The following is a 20,594-nucleotide window of genomic DNA, read 5'->3' as shown; positions in this document are numbered from 1 at the left end:
GCCCTCAAACTACCACACAAAGTCTCCTACAATTTTTGATTTGAGAGAATCCAATTTTGGTGGATCGAACTTCTCCCCCCTCCCTTCTCCAGACTCCCCACGCAATGCACATTCACATCGCTGTCACCACAAGTACACCCGCCTGCGCCCCGGCACCAACTACATGTCTCTTCGAGCAGTGCCCTGGTCTACACCCCCCCCCTCCCAGCTTATACCCGAGTAATTTTCCACTCAAGACACATGTTCTGCACACACCGCCATTTACCCACCCATGTGGCCAGGCAACAACCCCTGACCACCTGTCGCATACTGGCACACATGCCCTGGATTTCTCATCTCTCTATGCAAATCAATAGTCTCATGGGCACTCGTGCGGATACTGTAATTCCTGACCGGTCAATGTGTCTACTGTTGTATTGTTGAAAACCCCAAAAAACACTTGTTAAAAAAAAAGTTGTGTTGTGTCTTGAATGTGTGTTTGAAGATTTTCAATTTAGCACATCAAGCTCCCTGAGCTGTGGTGTGATGTGAGTTCTGCGTGAGAGGTTGAGAATGAGTCTGGCTGCCAAGTTCTGGATGTTTTGTATTCTTCTAGTGATTTGCTTAGTGATCTCGACTTCGAGGGTGTTCTTGTAGTACAACATGCTGCTTACTAGGGAGTACGTTTCAGTTTTTCTAGAGTTGCTTGGTGGTCATTTGAAGATCTTACTCAGACTCCTCAAGGTCTGGAAACAGGATGCAGTGATGGCATTGACTTGTGCGATCATGTCCAGTTTTCTGTTGATGATTATTCCAAGATTTCTGGTGAGGGTGCTGGGTGTTGGTGTGGGCCAGAGGTTGGCTGGCCACCAGTTGAAGTCCCAGGGTGAGGTGTTCTTTCTGAAGATCACTATTTCGGTCTTGCCACTGTTGAGCTAGAGACAGTTGGCTTTCATACAGTTAGCCACTACGGTCATGCAGGAGGTGAACTTGTTTCTAGTTTTGGAGGCTTGTCTTAGAGGGAGAATATCAGTTGCATGGTCGCTGGCGTAGGAGAGGATTTTGATGTTGCGTGTAGATGATGGCCTCAGGGATCATGTATGTGTTGGAGAGGGTGTGGCTGAGCGATGCACCTTGAGGCACTCTGTAGATGTGTTTACAGGCTTACGATAAGTAAGGTGCCAGGCAGACAGCTTGTGTTCTAGCCAGTAAGAAGGAGTAGATCCAGTGGAGAACATGTCCTTGGATGCCAATCTCATGCAAATGCCTGATGAGGATGGGGTGTGAGACCATGTCAATTGTTACAGAGACATCCAGGAGATGAGGGCTGCCATGCCTCCTCTGTCAAAGATCCTGCAAATGTTGTGCTTGGCAGAGATCAGTGCTGTTTCTGTACGGTTAGGCATGAATCTGGACTGCGTGGCATCAAGAAGCTGGTGGTCGCTGAGGAGGTTGTTGAGGTGTCAGTTAGTTAATTTCTCTAATACCTTTGTCAGGTCTCATAGGAGGGAGATGGGTCTGTAGTTGAAAAGCGTTACTAGGTCAATAGATGGTTTCTTGAGCAGGGTTGTGATGATGGCATGTTTCCAGGTGTCTGGACGTGGCTGTGACTTAGTCGATGGAGGCTTTGAAGATGGGTGTTAGTGCTTCGCTGATCAGTAGATGTCCTATGCTGATGATGTGGGGGGGCAAGGGTCAGACGGGGCCCCCAAGTGGATGATCTTCGTGGTAGCAGCAATTTTGAGGGTGGTGACAGCAGGCCTTGAGGTCAAGGTTCGATCTTCGGATGTGATGGGAAGTTGAGTTGCAATGGTGATTGGGGTCCGGTTGAGGGTCAAAGTTGCCATATATGAAGGTAATTTTGTTACAGAAGAACTCTGAGAGCTTGCAGCAAATGTCTTGTGAGGCAGAGATGTTGCTTGAGAAGGCAGGAGACATGGTGAAATCTTTGATAATGGCAAAGATTTCTTGCAGCTGTTATCGCTGGGGTCAATGCGATCTGCAAGAGCTGTACGCTTAATATTTCTTATCTGCAGGTGGTAGCGTCTTAGAGCTAATGGCTTTATCTGTGGTGCCTTGTCTTGTTCTTCATTTGCACTCCAGTTGCTTACAGTGGTGTTTTGTCAGCCTGAGTTCCTCTGTGTACTTGCTGGCATATGATCGGGTTATTGTCATTGAATTGCACTCAATCGGAGCTAGTGTGTCAGTGCATGCGGTGATTTTGTTTTGATCAAGTTGCTGGTGTACTCGGCCCGGTGGTGGTGAGGGCAGAAACTCACTCCTCTTCTGTCATGCTTTCCCAGCTCCGGCAGGCGGTTCCGCTGGGGATAGGTCTGTGGTGGTACTGGGTGTGTATGCTGAAACTGATAAGGGAGTGGTCTGTCCAGGTCATAGTTGCTGGCTTGTCCACTGTGAAGCTGATGATTGGTGTCTGGTGGTGTGGGTGAGTTTTGTAATGTGCTGGGTGAGGCCAAGGTTTGCAAGGTTTTCTAGATGGGCCATTGAATTAGGGTCAGTGTTGTCTCCTAGGTGAAAGTTAAGGTCTCCAAGGAGGATGGCAGGACTGGCGATGATGAGGGATGCGACAAAGTCCATGCTGTCATTTTCCAAATTGGTGTGGGGTCCTGGTGGGCTGCATACAGGGGTTCCGCCCAAGAAGAAGTTGGTTGGGATGTGTATCTTGGATGTGAGGTTTTTCATGTAGCTGGAGGGGTTGTCCATGTAGGTGGAGCAGCTGATGGTATTTTTGAATACGAGGGTGAACCTACCTCTGGGCCTTTACTGACTGTCTTGCCTGGTGATCTTGTGACCATTGGGGATGGCTGTAGCGATGTCTGGTGCAGAGATAGGGTTTAGTCATGTTTCCATGGGGAAGAGCAGGTCTAGAGCGTGGTTGTACAGTAGGTCCGATATTTCTGTAGCGTGTTTGGTGAGCGAGCGGGTGTTGAAGAGCATGCATGCAAGTGTGGAGTATTGTGTGGGTGGTGTTTGGTCTTTTTGGCATGAGCAGGTAGCTGGTTTCTGTAAGTGTTGGGTGAGTGGGGTGCTCGGTGGTGTTGTCGTTGGAGTTGAAGTGTTGGATGTACCATGTGGGAGAGTGCATGTCAGCTTTCAGGAGGCACATTGGAATGTTCCTTCTGTTTTGTGTGGTGCGGGTTGGCAGCAGTGTGGCGAGTGACTGCTGGGGTTGAGAGCATGGAGGAGCGTTGCAGGGTAGCGGGGTTGGGGGAGAACCAGGGTTCCTGGCGCTGGGTGCGGTTCAGGTGCAGACTGGCACAGATGGTCTTTAGCTGCCATTAAATAGGTCCTGGGTGTGGAAAGGAGTGTGGGGATGCATGGGGAAAACCTATAATGTCACTACCTGTGGACATGGGTGGTGGGAAATTAAATTCTCTCGCTTAGCTTCTTCTTTTAAATATGGTTTTGGTAGGAAGCCAGAGATGTCACTTCCTGTACAGATGGATGGCATTAATAAAATAATAATAATTCCTATTTGTAAAGCACAAACATATCACCCCTTAAGGGTTTCAAGGCACTGGGAGATTAAGTGAGCTATTGCCCAGAGTCACATGATACTGAGCTGAGCTGCTACTGGGGATCGAACCGTGAGCCCCGCGCTCCAGTGTCAGCCGCTCTGGCTCCTGCACCACACCTCTCTCCCCATGATGGGAAATCCAGTGGTATAACACCCTGTGCAGATGGATGATGGGAAAAAAAGTGATGTCCATTCCTCTTCAGATGGGTGATGGGACAACTGTTGATACAAGAATGTCCCCCACATGACCTCTACCGTGAGTTAATCCATATTTTTTTGTGCCCAGAATGCACAGCAATCGTGAGCATTCTGAGGCCTGAAATGGGTAATGGTATTGATAATCAGATAGAGTTCTGTGATGGGAGGGCGCCCCAAGCATGCCCTTCTTCCACATAGGACTGCTATCCATGTACCGTCTTTCAGATATGTGGTGTTGGTAGCAGCAGTTCGTATTTAAATAGATAGGGTCAAACAGGAGCCTTCTTCTCTGTTTCTGGTAATGTGTGTAGCCTATCTGCGTTGCGCTATAAAGTTCTGCTGAAGTGCTCCAAATGGGTCCCCGTGTGGGCATCCTTTATGCATGGTGTATGAAGGCAGAGAGTAGAAGTTGACTGGTAACTTGGAGACACAGATGCCATAAGAAATGGAACAGTGACCTATTGGCAGTGGTCTGCTTGATTATTCCTTTCTGAGCACTCCCATTAGATTAGATGGTGGGTGTGAGTTGTTGGTGATAGTGGTGTCCTTTGTAGTGCAGAGGAGACCATTCTGTCAGGGCTTGTTTTTTGCTTCTACCTCCCTCAAAAATGTTACACCAAAATGGGATGGCTCTCATGTGTTTTCTCTTCACTCCAGGTTGTGCTCATCTGGGGTGACCAAATCAGACACATCCCGCATCACTCCCTTCTGTGGAACCATCACCGGGTAACAAAGACTGTGTACTCTCTAGAGAGGAGGAATTACTCTCTGTGAGCAAACCACCTTAATCTGGTTCCAGAACATTGGACACAATATTCCCCATTTGGAAACTGCCTATAGGAAAGGGGCTAAAACTGTTAAAAATGTTAAAGAAATTCTCACTGGCCAAAAGGGTGTCACTCTCCAGTGTCAGTGAAGTCTTGCGATGAATACTAGTGTTGCTGACAGCCCATCTCCCAGAGGTGATGGTGCATCACCTGAAAGTCTGCATCTACCATTGGGAGAGGGCTGTGGGTCTGCCTTGCTAAAGGGCCTGCTTGGCCTGTTAAGAGATGGGAATGAAGAGCACTCCAGCATGAGGAAGACTTCCTATTGGAGAATACCAGGTACATTGGCAGGGAGGAGGGAACTGCCCTGGACTGTAGATTGATAAGGTGGACTTCACAGGAGCAGACTCAAGCACTTGAATGGGTCTCCCTGCACCCCCATAATCTGATCTGGTGCGCTACACCAAAGAGAAGCAAGAGAGGTTTACCGTTGTACACGGTAACCCTAACAAGAGGGATGTTGCATGAAATGACCATAGTGCTTGAGTGCATCTTTCTGCAGCCACATAATTGCCTGCGGCATGCTGCGCTGACAGTAAGTAAGAGAGTATGGCCTTTAATGGGACATTGCAGCAGCGTATCTGAATACTGGACTATGTCTCCCAGCCATAGGCTGGAATTCTGCGCCAACAAAGACGATCTTGATTGTAGCCCGTGGTCATCCTGCTGTGCCTGAGAATTTGCAACTCGTGCTGACATGGTCCCTTGACCTCAAACAGACTGGAACGATGACTCAAGGGTTCCTCTTAACCATTTGAGTGGGCATTTTTCAATGGGCCTGTTTGTGCCGCCAGAGCTTGCTGCTGCACCTGCAGTCTGGCTGTGGCATCTGGAGCTTCCTCTGCACCATCAGAAGAAAGGCGAGTATAGCCCGCTCACAGTATCCCATGGGAAGGACCTCGCAGTGGGTTTCTGCCACCACAACAGCAGGTAAACCTTAACTGAATTGCACCTAAACTGACACGGGAGCCAAGAGTGGAGACCGAGATCTAACTGAGATCAGGGGCCTTAAATATTGAGGTCCAGGTCATAGACACAGCGGTCTGCCTGCACTTTCACCACAAGCCTGAACCTGTGATAGTACCTTTTCTGTGGTGACCTCATTAGAACCAGCTGCTTGAGTTTTCATTGGGTGATTGTTGAGCGCATAGTATCTGCCCCCAGTCAATCTCCCTGAGAAGCCTTGGGCAGCTCGACCTTGTACTCAGAGAGTCAAATGCTGAAATGGTGTACTTGGTGCTTGTTTTCAGAGCCATAGCAGTCAGTACACGGGGCAGGAGTGGTTAAACGCCCCAGCCACCTAAATTGTAGTTCAGTAGTACCTGCTAAGGCTGGGCCCTCCGAAAGTGTTTTACCAATATCTTTCTGTTTATTTGAGGCACTCTAATTCAAAATTGTTGGGTACTGCTGTGAAGTCTCTCAAAGCTAAGTAATGTACGCTACAGGAGGTATAGTATAGTATCTGTTACAAGGAGTTGTTACAACTTATCTTTGGTAATGTTGGCACTGATGAATACCCTTTTTTCCTCTGCCAATTTACACTTTACCATGAATGAGTGCAGCAAAGATTATGTTTACTTGCAGACCGGGTGTATCTTCCAGAGTCTCTGAATTTCTGGTGCCTACTAAGCTGATAAGTTCTGAAACTGAAGGGGTGGGTAGGTGGCGCCATTTATGCAATCGATGTCCCTGTTATCGATGTAATCGAACACGAGTGATGCTGGAAAAAGCCTGTTTGAGAGAAGTGGGGCAAATATCCTAATTTTTTTTAAGGTACTTGCCTACTGCTAGAAAGTATCCAGAGATAAAGATTTTGCATAGAGAACACTATTAATCATAACCGGCGTTTCTGAAGGTACATTACATCTTCTTTCTCATTTTATATCGTACTATGTAAAAACAAATCTGATTCGATGACATTTACAACTGTTGAAGCTGGGAACTGTAGCTAGAGGTGAAGCTAACCCAAAGTAACCTTTTATATCAGCTCTGTTTTTAGCACAGGACTCTCAGGCTTGCGTTTAATCTGTGTACTCTTCATAGTATTTTAATAGACATTTTTATGAGTCCAAACCACATCTAAAAACCCAGGCAAACGTTTCCATTTTAGGCATATCTGGTTTCTGAATGTCCTTGCCTTTTCTCCTGAAGTAAAGATATATATATATATTTTTGCAGATCTCTGTCGATGGCTTCCGGTGTGTGGCAAGTGGCTGCTGTAACCTTCAGCATCTTAAAATCGATGATATGGTAACTCTGACGGACAGCTGCCTCTTGGTGAGTGTCTGGGGAACCACCTATATTTAAGAATATGTTTATGGGCATTGTGTCATTTCTGTGCGTTCATTATATTTGGTACCGTAGCAATCTAGGCTCCTCTGCTGCGGTGATAGTACACGATCTTTTCTTTCTTTCGGATGGGAGGCTGGTTTTAAATACTTCCACATGGGTCTCTCAGCCTGGCCACGGCACTAGAGTTGACTCACGGTTTCCAAAACTCGAGGAGCAGTTACCACAGTCACAGTTTGTGTTCTACAGTGACAAATTGCTGAGCTAACATTTTTGCAAAGCCTGCTCTTGTCTTTATTTAAGAAAATTAAATGATTTAAGGGCATGAATAAACAGCTATATTATACATATTAAAGGGAACAGACAAATTAGCAGTCATTTCTCAAAATTTCCCATTTGTCGTTAAGTAATTATGTGTGACCCACTGTGGCTCACAAGCCTGTCATTTTTTTTACGTAGCCCCAAATAACGTATCTAATTCAAACTCCACCTACTCTTGTGACCCATGGGAAATATTTAGGATGTTAATTCCCGTGGCCAAAGATATTAAATCCGCTGTTTCCTTTCTCCGGTTGTAGAGACGTACCTTATCCACGAACGTGTCTACCCGTCTCGTACGGTATTGAAACAGCTTCCAGATGGAGGGTGAAACTGGTCAGGTGCCAGATGTAACGTTTCAGCATGGCTGCACGCATCCCACAGTGGTCCTTTTCACTTCCCTCATCTGCAGAGTTTACTCTCTGGCTAGCGTCGCTAAAAGTTATTTCTCAGCTGGGCTGGCTTTTGATGCAGGCAGCAGCCATGTTAGTTAGACACATTCTGGTGTGATGTTTACTTGAAATCAAGCTCACCTATGACGTCACACATAGATTAGAGCAGAAAACCACCCCCACTCCCTCAAGACTTAATTTGCCATGCCATTCCTATTTGAAATATGAGAATCCATCTGTGTTTTTCACTTGGTTGCGTGGATGTATAGATTACTTTAATTCAAACCACATTACAATCAAATATGAATGTATGCGAAAAAAAACAAAAGCCAGAGGAAACAAAATACAAAACTGCTTTTTTAAAAAATCTGGATGTCTGAGATAACGGCAGTTGTGAAAACATGATCAAAGAGTAACAGTAAGTGAGGATTATGAACTACGGAAGGCCTGAGGAGGAGGATGCCCAGGAAGCTAGAAAGAAAATAAACCATAAAATGAAGAAAGAAAGATTAAGGCAGGAAAATAAGTACAGTATTTGGGGTTCGAGGAGGGAGAGGGAATACAAGTAAAACAGTAATGAAGAAAGGAGGAGATTAAGGGCCGGCGTCCTTTGGCACTACAGAGTTTAATGAGGGTTATACTGGCAAAAAAGGGGCATGACAGCGAATTACCAATAAGACAGATACGGATAAAGTAAAATATTAACAAACGGAGAAACCATGCATTTTTTTAAAAAGTGCATGAGAAAGAGTAACAAGAATAAACGTGTTAAATGGAACATTACAGTAGACGTGTTGTAGTAGAAAGAATCAGCAGTTATATTTTTTATTCCCATCTCCCATCTGCACAGGAAATGAATCACTGTATTTCCCATCATCTATCTGCACTGGAAGGGACATCTTTGGTTTTCCAGCAAATCAGGCTTTAAAAAACAAGCATTGAAAATGCAATAGGTCTCGCCCTCTTTTAAGTTAAAGCAATTCTGTTTGTAATTAGGTGGCCTTTTAGCTTTGCTTTTATTAGTGTCTTTCAAACTGTCATGTACATAACGTGCATATGTATGCATATATGTATATGTATGCATGCATTTATATTTGTATTTATATAGATATGCAGATGTATATATATGTTTATATATGTTTGTATGTATGTATATATACATACACATACATATATACATGCATATGCATATGCATATATATATATACATACATATGTGTGCGCGTAGAGAGGTAGAGAGGTAGAGGTAGAGAGTAGAGAGTAGTAGAGAGAGAGGCAGAGAGAGAGGCAGAGAGAGAGGTAGAGCGAGAGGTAGCGCGAGAAGTAGAGCGAGGTAAGAGGTAGAGAGTAGAGAGTGAGTAGTAGAGAGTAGAGAGTGAGTAGTAGAGAGTAGAGTGAGTAGTAGAGAGTAGAGTGAGTAGTAGAGTAGTAGAGAGTGAGTAGAGAGTGAGTAGTAGAGAGCGAGTAGTAGAGAGTAGAGAGAGAGTAGTGGAGAGTGAGTAGTGGATAGTAGTAGAGAGTGAGTAGTAGAGAGTGAGTAGAGAGTAGTAAAGAGTGAGTAGTAGAGAATAGTAGAGAGTAGTAGAGAGTGAGTAGAGTAGAGTAGTAGAGAGTGAGTAGTAGAGAGTAGTAGAGAATAAGTAGAGAGTAGAGTAGTAGAGAGTAGTAGAGAGTGAGTAGTAGAGAGTAGTACAGTGAGTAGTAGAGAGTGAGTAGAGAGTAGTAGAGAGTGAGTAGTAGAGAGTTGTAGAGTGAGTAGAGAGAGTAGTAGAGAGTGAGTAGTAGAGAGAGTAGTAGAGAGAGAGAGTGAATAGTGAGTAGTAGAGAGTGAGTAGTATAGAGTAGTAGAGTGTGAATAGTAGCGAGTAGTAGAGAGTGATTAGTAGAGAGTAGAGAGTGAGTAGAGAGTAGTAGAGAGTGAGTAGAGAGTAGTGAAGAGTGTGAGTAGAGAGTAGTAGGAAGTGAGTAGTAGAGAGTGAGTAGAGAGTAGTAGAGAGTAGTAGAGAGTGAGTAGTAGAGAGTGAATAGTAGAGTGAGTAGAGAGTGAGTAGAGAGTAGTGGAGTGAGTAGAGAGTGATTAGTAGTGAGTAGTAGAGAGTACTAGAGAGTGAGTAGTAGAGAGTGAGTAGAGAGTAGTAGAGAGTAGTAGAGAGTGAGTAGTAGAGAGTAGAGTGAGTAGAGAGTGAGTAGTAGAGAGTAGTAGAGAGTGAGTAGTAGAGAGTAGTAGAGAGTGAGTAGTAGAGAGTAGTAGAGTGAGTAGAGAGTAATAGAGAGTGAGTAGTAGAGAGTAGTAGACAGTGAGTAGTAGAGAGTAGAGAGTAGTAGAGAGTGAGTAGTAGAGAGTGAGTAGTAGAGAGTAGAGAGTAGTAGAAAGTGAGTAGTAGAGAGAGAGTAGTAGAGTGAGTAGTAGAGAGTAGTAGAGAGAGAGTAGTAGAGTGAGTAGAGAGTGAGTAGTAGAGAGTGAGTAGAGAGTAGTAGAGAGTAGTAGAGAGTGACAGTGTCTCACACACACACAGTGTCTCTCACACACACAGTTGCTCACACAGTGTCGCACACACACAGTGTCACACACACACACAGTGTCACAGTGTCTCACACACACAGTGTCACACACAGTGTCACACACAGAGTCTCACACACAGTCTCACACACACAGTCACACACACAGTCTCTCACACAGTGTCACACACACAGTCTCACATGCACACAGTCTCTCACACACAGTCTCTCACACACACAGTCTCTCTCTCACACACACACAGTCTCACACACAGTGTCTCACACACACACAGTGTCTCACACACAGGCACACACACACAGTCTCACACACACACTCAAACAAACACAGTCACACACACAGTCACACAGTCTCACACACACAGTCTCACACACACAGTCTCTCTCTCACACAGTCTCACACACACACAGTGTCACACATACACAGTGTCTCGCACACAGTGTCTCACACAGTCTCTCACACACACACAGTATCACAGTCTCCCACACACACACAGTATCACACACACACAGTGTCTCACACAGTGTCTCTCTCACACACACAGTGTAGAGCGTAGTAGTGAGTGAGTAGTAGAGAGTAGTACAGAGTGAGTAGAGAGTAGTAGAGAGTGAGTAGTAGAGAGTGAGTAGTAGAGATTGAGTAGTAGAGAGTGAGTAGTAGAGAGTAGTAGAGAGTGAGTAGAGAGTAGTAGAGAGTGAATAGTAGCGAGTAGTAGAGAGTGTAGTAGAGAGTGAGTAGAGAGTAGTACAGAGTGAGTAGTAGAGTGAGTAGAGAGTAGTAGAGAGTAGTAGAGCGTGAGTAGTAGAGAGTAGTAGAGTGAGTAGAGAGTAGTAGAGAGTGAGTAGTAGAGAGTAGTAGACAGTGAGTAGTAGAGAGTGAGTAGTAGAGTGAGTAGAGAGTAGTAGAGAGTGAGTAGTAGAGAGAGAGAGTAGTAGAGAGTAGTAGAGAGTGAGTAGTAGAGAGTGAGTAGTAGAGATTGAGTAGTAGAGAGTGAGTAGTAGAGAGTAGTAGAGAGTGAGTAGAGAGTAGTAGAGAGTGAGTAGTAGAGTGAGTAGTAGAGAGAGAGTAGTAGAGTGAGTAGTAGAGAGTGAGTAGTAGAGAGTAGTAGAGTGAGTAGTAGAGAGAGAGTAGTAGAGTGAGTAGTAGAGAGTGAGTAGCAGAGAGTAGTAGAGTGAGTAGAGAGTAGTAGAGAGTAAGTAATAGAGAGTAGTAGAGAGTGAGTAGTAGAGGGTAGTAGAGTGAGTAGTAGAGAGTAATAGAGAGTGAGTAGTAGAGAGTGAGTAGAGAGTAGTAGAGTGACAGTGTCTCACACACACAGTGTCTCACGCACACAGTGTCACACAGTGTCTCACACACACAGTGTCAGACAGTGTCACACACACAGCCTCACACACACCATCACACACACAGTCACACACACAGTGTCCACATACAGTCTCACACGCACAGTCTCTCTCACACACACACAGTCTCACACACACACACACACAGTCTGACACACACACACAGTCTCACACACAGTCTCACACACACAGTCTCACACACACACAGTGTCTCACACACACAGTCTCACACACACACAGTCTCACACACACACAGTCACACACACACAGTCTCACACACAGTCTCACACACACAGTTTCACACACAGTTTCACACACACAGTCTCACACACACAGTCTCTCACACACAGTCTCACACACACAGCATCACACACAGTGTCTCACACACACACAGTGTCTCACACACACACAGTCTCACACACACAGTCACACACACAGTCTCACACACACAGTTTCACACACACAGTCTCACACACACCGTCTCTCACACACAGTCTCAACACACACACAGTGTCACACACACACAGTGTCTCACACACAGTGTCTCACACACACAGTGATTCTCACACACACACAGTGTCTCATACACACAGTGTCTCACACACAGTGTCTCACACACAGTCACACACAGTCACACACACACAGTCTCTTACACACACAGTCTCACAGTCTCACGCACAGTCTCACACACACACAGTGTCACACATGCAGAGTGTCTCACACACAGTGTCTCACACACAGTATCACAGTCTCACCCACACACAGTATCACCCACACACAGTGTCTAACACACACACACACCGTCACACACACAGTCACACACACAGTGTCCACACACAGTCTCACACACACACAGTCTCTCTCTCACACACACACAGTCTCACACACACACACAGTCTGACACACACACACAGTCTCACATACACACAGTCTCGCACACACACACAGTGTCTCACACACACAGTCTCACACACAAACAGTCTCACACACCCACAGTCACACACACACAGTCTCACACACAGTTTCACACACACAGTTTCACACACACAGTCTCTCACACACACAGTCTCTCTCACACACAGTCTCACACACACACACAGTCTCACACACACACAGTCTCTCTCACACACACACAGTCTCACACACACACACAGTCTAACACACACACACAGTCTCACATACACACAGTCTCGCGCACACACAGTGTCTCACACACACAGTCTCACACACAAACAGTCTCACACACCCACAGTCACACACACACAGTCTCACACACAGTTTCACACACACAGTTTCACACACACAGTCTCTCACACACACAGTCTCACACACACAGTCTCACACACACAGTCTCACACACACAGTTTCACACACAAAGTCTCACACACACAGTCTCTCACACACACACAGTCTCACACACAGTCACACACACACAGTGTCACACATACACAGTGTCTCACACACAGTGTCTCACACACACAGTGATTCTCACACACACAGTGTCTCACACACAGTTCTCACACACAGTGTCTCACACACACAGTGTATCACACACACACAGTGTCTCTCACACACAGTGTCTCACACACACAGTGGATCACACACAGTCACACACACAGTCTCTTACACACACAGTCTCACAGTCTCACACACAGTCTCACACACACACAGTGTCACACATGCAGAGTGTCTCACACACAGTCTCACACACACAGTATCACAGTCTCACCCACACACAGTATCACACACACAGTGTCTCTCACACACACACAGTGTCTCACACACAGTGTCTCTCTCTCACACACACACACACACACACACAGTGTCTAACACACACACGGTGTCTCACACACACAGTGTCTCTCACACACACAGTGTCTCACACACAGTGTCGCACACACACACACAGTTTCACACACACCGTCACACACACAGTCTCACACACACAGTCTCACATACATGCTCTCACACACACACAGTCTCACACACACAGTGTCTCAGACACACAGTCTCAAACACACACAGTGTCTCACACACAGTGTCTCACATACACACAGTGTCTCTCTCACACACACAGTGTCTCTCACACTCAATCTCACACACACAGTTTCACACACACACACAGTCTCCCACACACAAAGTCTCACACACACACAGTGTCACACACACAGTGTCTCGCACACAGTCTCACACAAATAGTAACACACACAGTCTCTCACACACAGTGTCTCACACACACACAGTCTCTCACACACACAGTGTCTCACACACACACAGTGTCTCACACAGTGTCTCACACACACACATTGTCTCACACACAGTGTCTCACACACAGTCTCACACACACACAGTATCACAGTCACACACACAGTATCACACACACCTAGTGTCTCAAACACACAGTGTCTCACACACACACAGTGTCTCACACACACACAGTGTCTCACACACAGTGTCTCACACACACACACACAGTGCCTCACACACACACACAGTGTCTCACACACACAGTGTCTCACACACACAGTCTCACACACACAGTCTCACACACAGTATCACGGTTTCACACACACAGTCACACACAGTGTCTCCCACACACACACAGTGTCTCACACACACACACAGTGTCTCTCACCCTCAGTCTCACACACACAGTCTCACACACAGTCTCACACACAGTCTCACACACACAGTCTCTCACACACAGTCTCACACACACACACAGTGTCTCACACACAGTCTCACACAAACAGTATCACAGTCTGACACACACACAGTATCACATACACACAGTGTCTCTCTCACACACACAGTGTCTCACACACAGTGTCTCTCTCACACACACACACACACACAGTCTCACACACACACATTGTCTCACACACACACAGTGTCTCACACACACAGTGTATCACACACAGTCACACACACACAGTCTCTTACACACACAGTCTCACAGTCTCACACACAGTCTCACACACACACAGTGTCACACATGCAGAGTGTCTCACACACAGTCTCACACACACAGTATCACAGTCTCACCCACACACAGTATCACACACACAGTGTCTCACACACACACAGTGTCTCACACACAGTGTCTCACACACACACACACTGTCTAACACACACACAGTGTCTCACACACACAGTGTCTCACACACACAGTCTCACACACACACACAGTCTCACACACACCGTCACGCACACAGTCTCACACACAGAGTCACACACACAGTCTCACACACACAGTGTCTCAGACACAGTGTCTCACACACACACAGTGTCTCTCTCACACACACAGTGTCTCGCTCACACACACAGTGTCTCTCACACTCAGTCTCACACACACAGTCTCACACACACACACAGTCTCCCACACACAAAGTCTCTCACACACACACAGTGTCACACACTGTGTCTCACACAAATAGTAACACATACAGTCTCTCACACACACAGTGTCTCACACACACACAGTCTCTCACACACACACAGTGTCTCTCACACACACAGTGTCTCATACACAGTCTCACACACACACAGTATCACAGTCCCACACACACAGTATCACACACACACAGTGTCTCACACACAGTGTCTCACACACACACACAGTCTCCCACACACAAAGTCTCTCACACACACACACAGTGTCACACACTGTGTCTCACACAAATAGTAACACATACAGTCTCTCACACACACAGTGTCTCACACACACACAATCTCTCACACACACACAGTGTCTCTCACACACACAGTGTCTCATACACAGTCTCACACACACACAGTATCACAGTCCCACACACACAGTATCACACACACACAGTGTCTCACACACAGTGTCTCACACACACACACAGTGCCTCACACACACAGTATCTCACACACAGTGTCTCACACACACACAGTCTCACACACACAGTCTCACACACAGTATCACGGTCTCACACACACAGTCACACACAGTGTCTCCCACACACACAGTGTCTCTCACACACACACAGTGTCTCTCACACTCAGTCTCACACACAGTCTCACACACACAGTGTCACACACACACAGTGTCACACACACACAGTGTCTCACACACAGTCTCACACAAACAGTATCACAGTCTGACACACACACAGTATCACATACACACAGTCTCTCACACACACACACACAGTGTCTCACACACACAGTGTCTCACACACACATTGTCTCATACACACACAGTGTCTCTCACACACAGTCTCACACACATTATCACTGTCTCATACACAGTCACACACACAGTGTCTCTCACACACACACACACAGTGTCTCTCACACACACACGGTGTCTCTCACACACACAGTCTCACACATACACACAGTCTCACACACACACACAGTCTCACACACACACACACACAGTGTCTCTCACACAGTCTCACACACACTGTCTCACACATACTGTCTCACACAGTCTCTCAAACACAGTCTCTCACACACACAGTGTCACACACACACAGTGCATAGCCTGCTGGCACCAGCCCCCCACTCTCCGCGGGAATTTGCCTCACGAAGCCGCTGTGTGGCTGGGCCAACCTGGTGGCACTGAAGCCTAATGCGGCCCCCTCCCACGCCATCCTCGTTCTAAACACCTCACATGTTAGGCGAGCAGCTGGGAGGGAGCCACCCACGTGAAAATAAGAGTGCAAGGACCGGGAAAAAATATGACAGCACCCCTGCTCTCTCGTTCCCTCCCCCCCCATCAGTGCCTGTCCCCTCCAGAGAAGCCAGGCTTCTGAGCGATTAATGGGCAGTGCCTTCCACGCCGTAAACTGGGAAGATAACTCAGTGGGTAGTGCGCACACTGAGGAGAGCAGAGTGTAACTGCACGGCAAGAGTTTTATTATGTGCAGAGGAAACTGTGAACTCTAACCTTCCCGAAACCGACTGAATTAATTTTGTCACATAATAATGATGCCAGGTTCTTGTGCCCCTCGGGACGGACGGTTAAAATACACAGGAACGAAAGGCGAAATACCCACACCCCATAAGAGCAAACAGGTGCTTCTCGTGAGCACGTCACTTGTGTGCATGCATGCACCAAAGCCTTCATGCACACATTAATTTACACATCTGCGGGATGCGTGCTCACGACCCCATCTTGTCCCGCAAAAGAGTGGCTCAAAAACGCCAGGATGAGGAACGGAGATTATGGACTGATGGAAAGAAGAGCAGTGTGCAGGCACTGGTGAGCGCGAGGGTCAGACAGGCAGATATTGACAAAGGAGAGAGGACAGACGGACGAACAGGAGGATGGTTGAATTTGGGGGGTGGGCAGTGAGAGCAGCCTGTCCTCCCCGTGACCCTGTGCGCTCCATGCCTGCTTCAAAGTGAAAGAGGATCTCTTGTCTTTATGGGGCCATGTGTTTAAACACATGGCCCCATAAAGATAAGAAACCGTTTACGCCAGAAGGAAGGCAGGTGAGCCAGTCCAAGTGGGCCGGCACAAAAAGCCAAAGGGAGGCAACCTAAAACCCTCCTTTTCAATGGGAAGCCAGCGTTTAACATAAAAGTTGACGCTATCCAATGAAAATGAGGGGCGTGCCTCGAGTCCCCTTCTCCAAACTTAGTTGATTACTATAAGTCTCGAGGCGAGGAGCGCATGCGCTCCAACGCCAGCCGAGACCTAAAAAAGGGCATGTGGGAGGACTTTATTTCCAATCACCCATCTGCACAAGAAGTGACATTACAGGTTTCACATCAAAACAGTCTTTAAAAGAAGAAGCTAAGCAAGAGGACTTTATTTCCCATCTAACTTAGGAAGTGACATCACTGGTTTTCCCATCATTCATCTCTACAGGAAGTGACATAATTGGTTTTCTCATCGTCCATCTCTAGAGGAAGTGAAATCATGGGACTTCCCGTCATCCTTCTACATAGAAAGTGACATCACTGATTTTTCAGCCCACAACACCCTGCACTCCTCCCCTCCCTGGATCTACTAAATGACAGCTGGCCGAAGGCATGCCTAAGGCAAGCTCATCCGCACCCAGCACCAAACACTCTGGTTCACTCTCTACACACTGCTACCCTGCTGCACTCCTCTGTGCTCTTATCCCCACCGCTGCTTGCTGCACTGCTGCCATACTGCACTACACAACACAGAAAGAGCGTTCACATGCACCTCCTGTAAGTTCTCATGCACATTCCCACACCCTGCACACACCACTCTTGCACCAACAGCACCCAGCACCCCACTTGCTTAAACTGTCTTAAACTAGCCACCCACTCAAGCTCACATTGACCAAACACCACCCACCCAACACGCCACACTCATATGCATGCTCCTCAACTCCCGCTTGCTCACCAAACATGCCATGGAGATATGGGACCTACTGAACAACCACGCTCCAGACCTTCTATTCCTCACAGAAACATGGCTAAACCCAACCTCTGTGCCAGGCATTGCTACAGCCATCCTCACCAGCTACAAGATCGGCAGATAAAACATTCAGCACAAGCTCTGAGGTGGAGTCTCCATCATATTCAAAGATGAAATCAGCTGCACGACCTACACAGACACCTCCACCAGCTACATGGAACACTTCAGGTTCATGATAAACATCAAGCTAACTTCACCCTGGGCTGAACCAATGTATACAGACCACCAGGACCCAACACTGGTTTCACCAGCGACATCACAGACTTCTTTGCACCCCTCATCATCAACACCAGCAGCTTCATCATCCTTGGAGACCTTAACTTTTATCTAAATGACAGCACCTACCCACACTCTGTGGTGCCTCTAGAAAACTTCAGAAACCTTGGCCTCAATCAGCAGTTATTGAACCCACCCACACTGCCAGACACCTATTGGACCCATTTTTCCCCCTCATTCACCAGCATCACAGTCGACACACCAGCAACCATGACCGGGACAAATCACACACGTCAGTTTCAGCATTCCCATCCTGCACGAGCTCACACTTCATCACCCCCAGAAAAGCATGTCAGATGAGGAGTAGAGTAGTGGGCTTCTGTCCTCTCTGCTCATTTGCCCAAGTATACGCAGCAACTTGCCAAAATGAGTTCAAGAACCTCAACAGCACCAGCACCCTGGCTCCCCTCAGCAGACCCCTCCGATAAAATATAGGTGTTTAAAAACAAAAGCCGACCCCAACAGCAAGAGCCCGATCACAGGCCAGTTGGTACACAGGGGAACTCAGGCTGGCAAAATGCCATTGTATGCAACTGGAGTGCATATGTAGAACAAGTCAAGACACCACAGATAAAGGCATCTTCAAATCAAACAAGCACACAGCTCGTAAAGATCGTATAGACGCCAAAGATTTCACTGTGCCTCCAGCCACCTTCAGCAACATCACCCACTCACAAGACCCTTGCAACAAGCTCTCAGAATTCTTCTCTAACAAAATCCCCCCCCTATACAGCAGCTTCGACCCTCAACCAGACCCAGTCACTGTCACAACTCAACTTCCTATCTTGGCTAAAGAATGAACTCTGACATTGTGGCCCCCCTCCATCACCAGTATCGAAATCATTGCTACAATGAAGATCATCTACTTGAGGGCCCCATCTGAACCTTGGCCTCACCACGCCGTAACCAAAGGACTCCTACCGATTAGTAAAGCACTAACACTCATCTTCAATGCCACATTCCTGGTCACCTGGAAACCTGCTACTGTCATGTCCCTGCTCATGAAATCATTTGCTGACCCAGCCATGCTTTCCAACTACAGACTCATCTCACTCCTATCATGGCCGGCAAAGGTCTTAGGGAAACGATTCATCTGACATCTCATCGACCACCTCAACAACCACCAGCTTCTCAATGCCATGCAGTCCGAATTTTGGCTCAACCACGGTACAGAAACAGCACTTATCGCAGCCACAGACAACCTCATGTTCCTTGTCAGAGAAGACATGGCAGCCCTCACCCTCTTGAACCTTTCTGCAGCATTTGATACAGTTTCATACCACATCCTCATCAGGTGCCTGCACAAGATTGGCATCCAAGGACCCACTCTCTGCTGGATCTGCTCCTTTTTAACGGATGGAACACAAGCTTTGAGCCTGACACCTAACTCCCCAGAAGCACGCAAACTCATCTGCAGTGTGACTCACGGTTCATTACTCAGTCCCATCTTCTTTAAAACATACATGATCTCTCTGACCAGTGTCAGAGTACACTTCTTTGACCTGGGTATAAGTGGGAGCAGGTTTATCCTCTCAGGTCTCCTCACACACCTCAACAGCAGGTGCAGTCCTTGTTCTGTCTTCCATAGGTCCAGTAATGTTCTGAAGAGTGTACCCAGGGATGCCATATTTATGCCTCGACCTTGCCTGTGGATCGGAGCAACATCTGGCCCCTCCTTAACCAATAGGGAAAACATTCCCAAGGATAGCCCTATCCACTTTTGCAGAATTTCCTACGTGCCCTACTGCAAAGAATCCCACAGTGCCCCTCCTTGCCCAAATCTAAGATGGTGAAACCCTTCTCCACTCAGGCATGCCCATCTCAGAGGTGTTCGATATGTTTTAGGGGTCAGAGCACATGACCTGGGGCCCGGTTAGCATAGTCCGTACACAAAATTATAAAACCAGCAGCCTCATTAAAAAAACAAAGGGGGAATGGGGATCATGCAAAAAGGCATTTTCCAACAAAGGTTTATTGAAGTTGATTTTTAGATTGAAATCCCGAAGTAGGGTGAGTGGAATGTGACCACAAGTGGTTCACTGGCAGTGTGTGTCAAGCTCATCTGGGAAAGGGCCAGTTGTTCCAGAGGAATGTAGTCAGTGTATTTGCTTTGAAGATGGCAATAACTGAGGTGTGGTGGTGGTCGTAAATAAATGAGATGGTGGTTGGTGTCAGAGTATCGGTGATCGAAAGCGATTTAAGAGAATGCCGTCCACCTCATTGGGGTTGTTGAGGAGTGCCTTAAAAATGTGGCATGATCAGTAGGGAGATGCTGATGTGATTGAATCTTTAGGAACTTTCTAGGTGTCTATGATAGAAGTGAAGTGCCTTGAGTAACTCTGAGAGATAAAGTAACCAGTGATAAAGGACTTCTTGTTAGAGGGAGACTGAGCATTCATAGAAAGAATGAGATATGATGTGATAGCTCACTGATTTAGTTGGCATTCTTTCTTGGCACAGATACAGTGATGTGTGGTTGATTAGATGAGACG

At 46.8% G+C, this 20,594-nt stretch overlaps 1 protein-coding gene across 1 annotated transcript in view; it reads left to right on the top strand.

Annotated features, from left to right (window-relative positions):
* The window catches only part of FBXL13 (F-box and leucine rich repeat protein 13), a 1,209,524-nt gene that overhangs the window by 786,237 nt on the left and 402,693 nt on the right, over positions 1–20,594 (top strand). Inside the window, exon 13 of the mRNA XM_085654020.1 lies at positions 6,718–6,816. Coding sequence (XP_085510146.1) covers positions 6,718–6,816 — 99 coding nt within the window. The remainder of the gene's footprint in view (positions 1–6,717; positions 6,817–20,594) is intronic.

Source organism: Triturus cristatus, chromosome 4_1 (genome assembly GCF_964204655.1).
Source record: "Triturus cristatus chromosome 4_1, aTriCri1.1, whole genome shotgun sequence".
NCBI lineage: Eukaryota > Metazoa > Chordata > Amphibia > Caudata > Salamandridae > Triturus > Triturus cristatus.
Note: the sequence above shows the minus strand (reverse complement) of the source record. Positions and strands in the feature narration are given on the sequence as shown.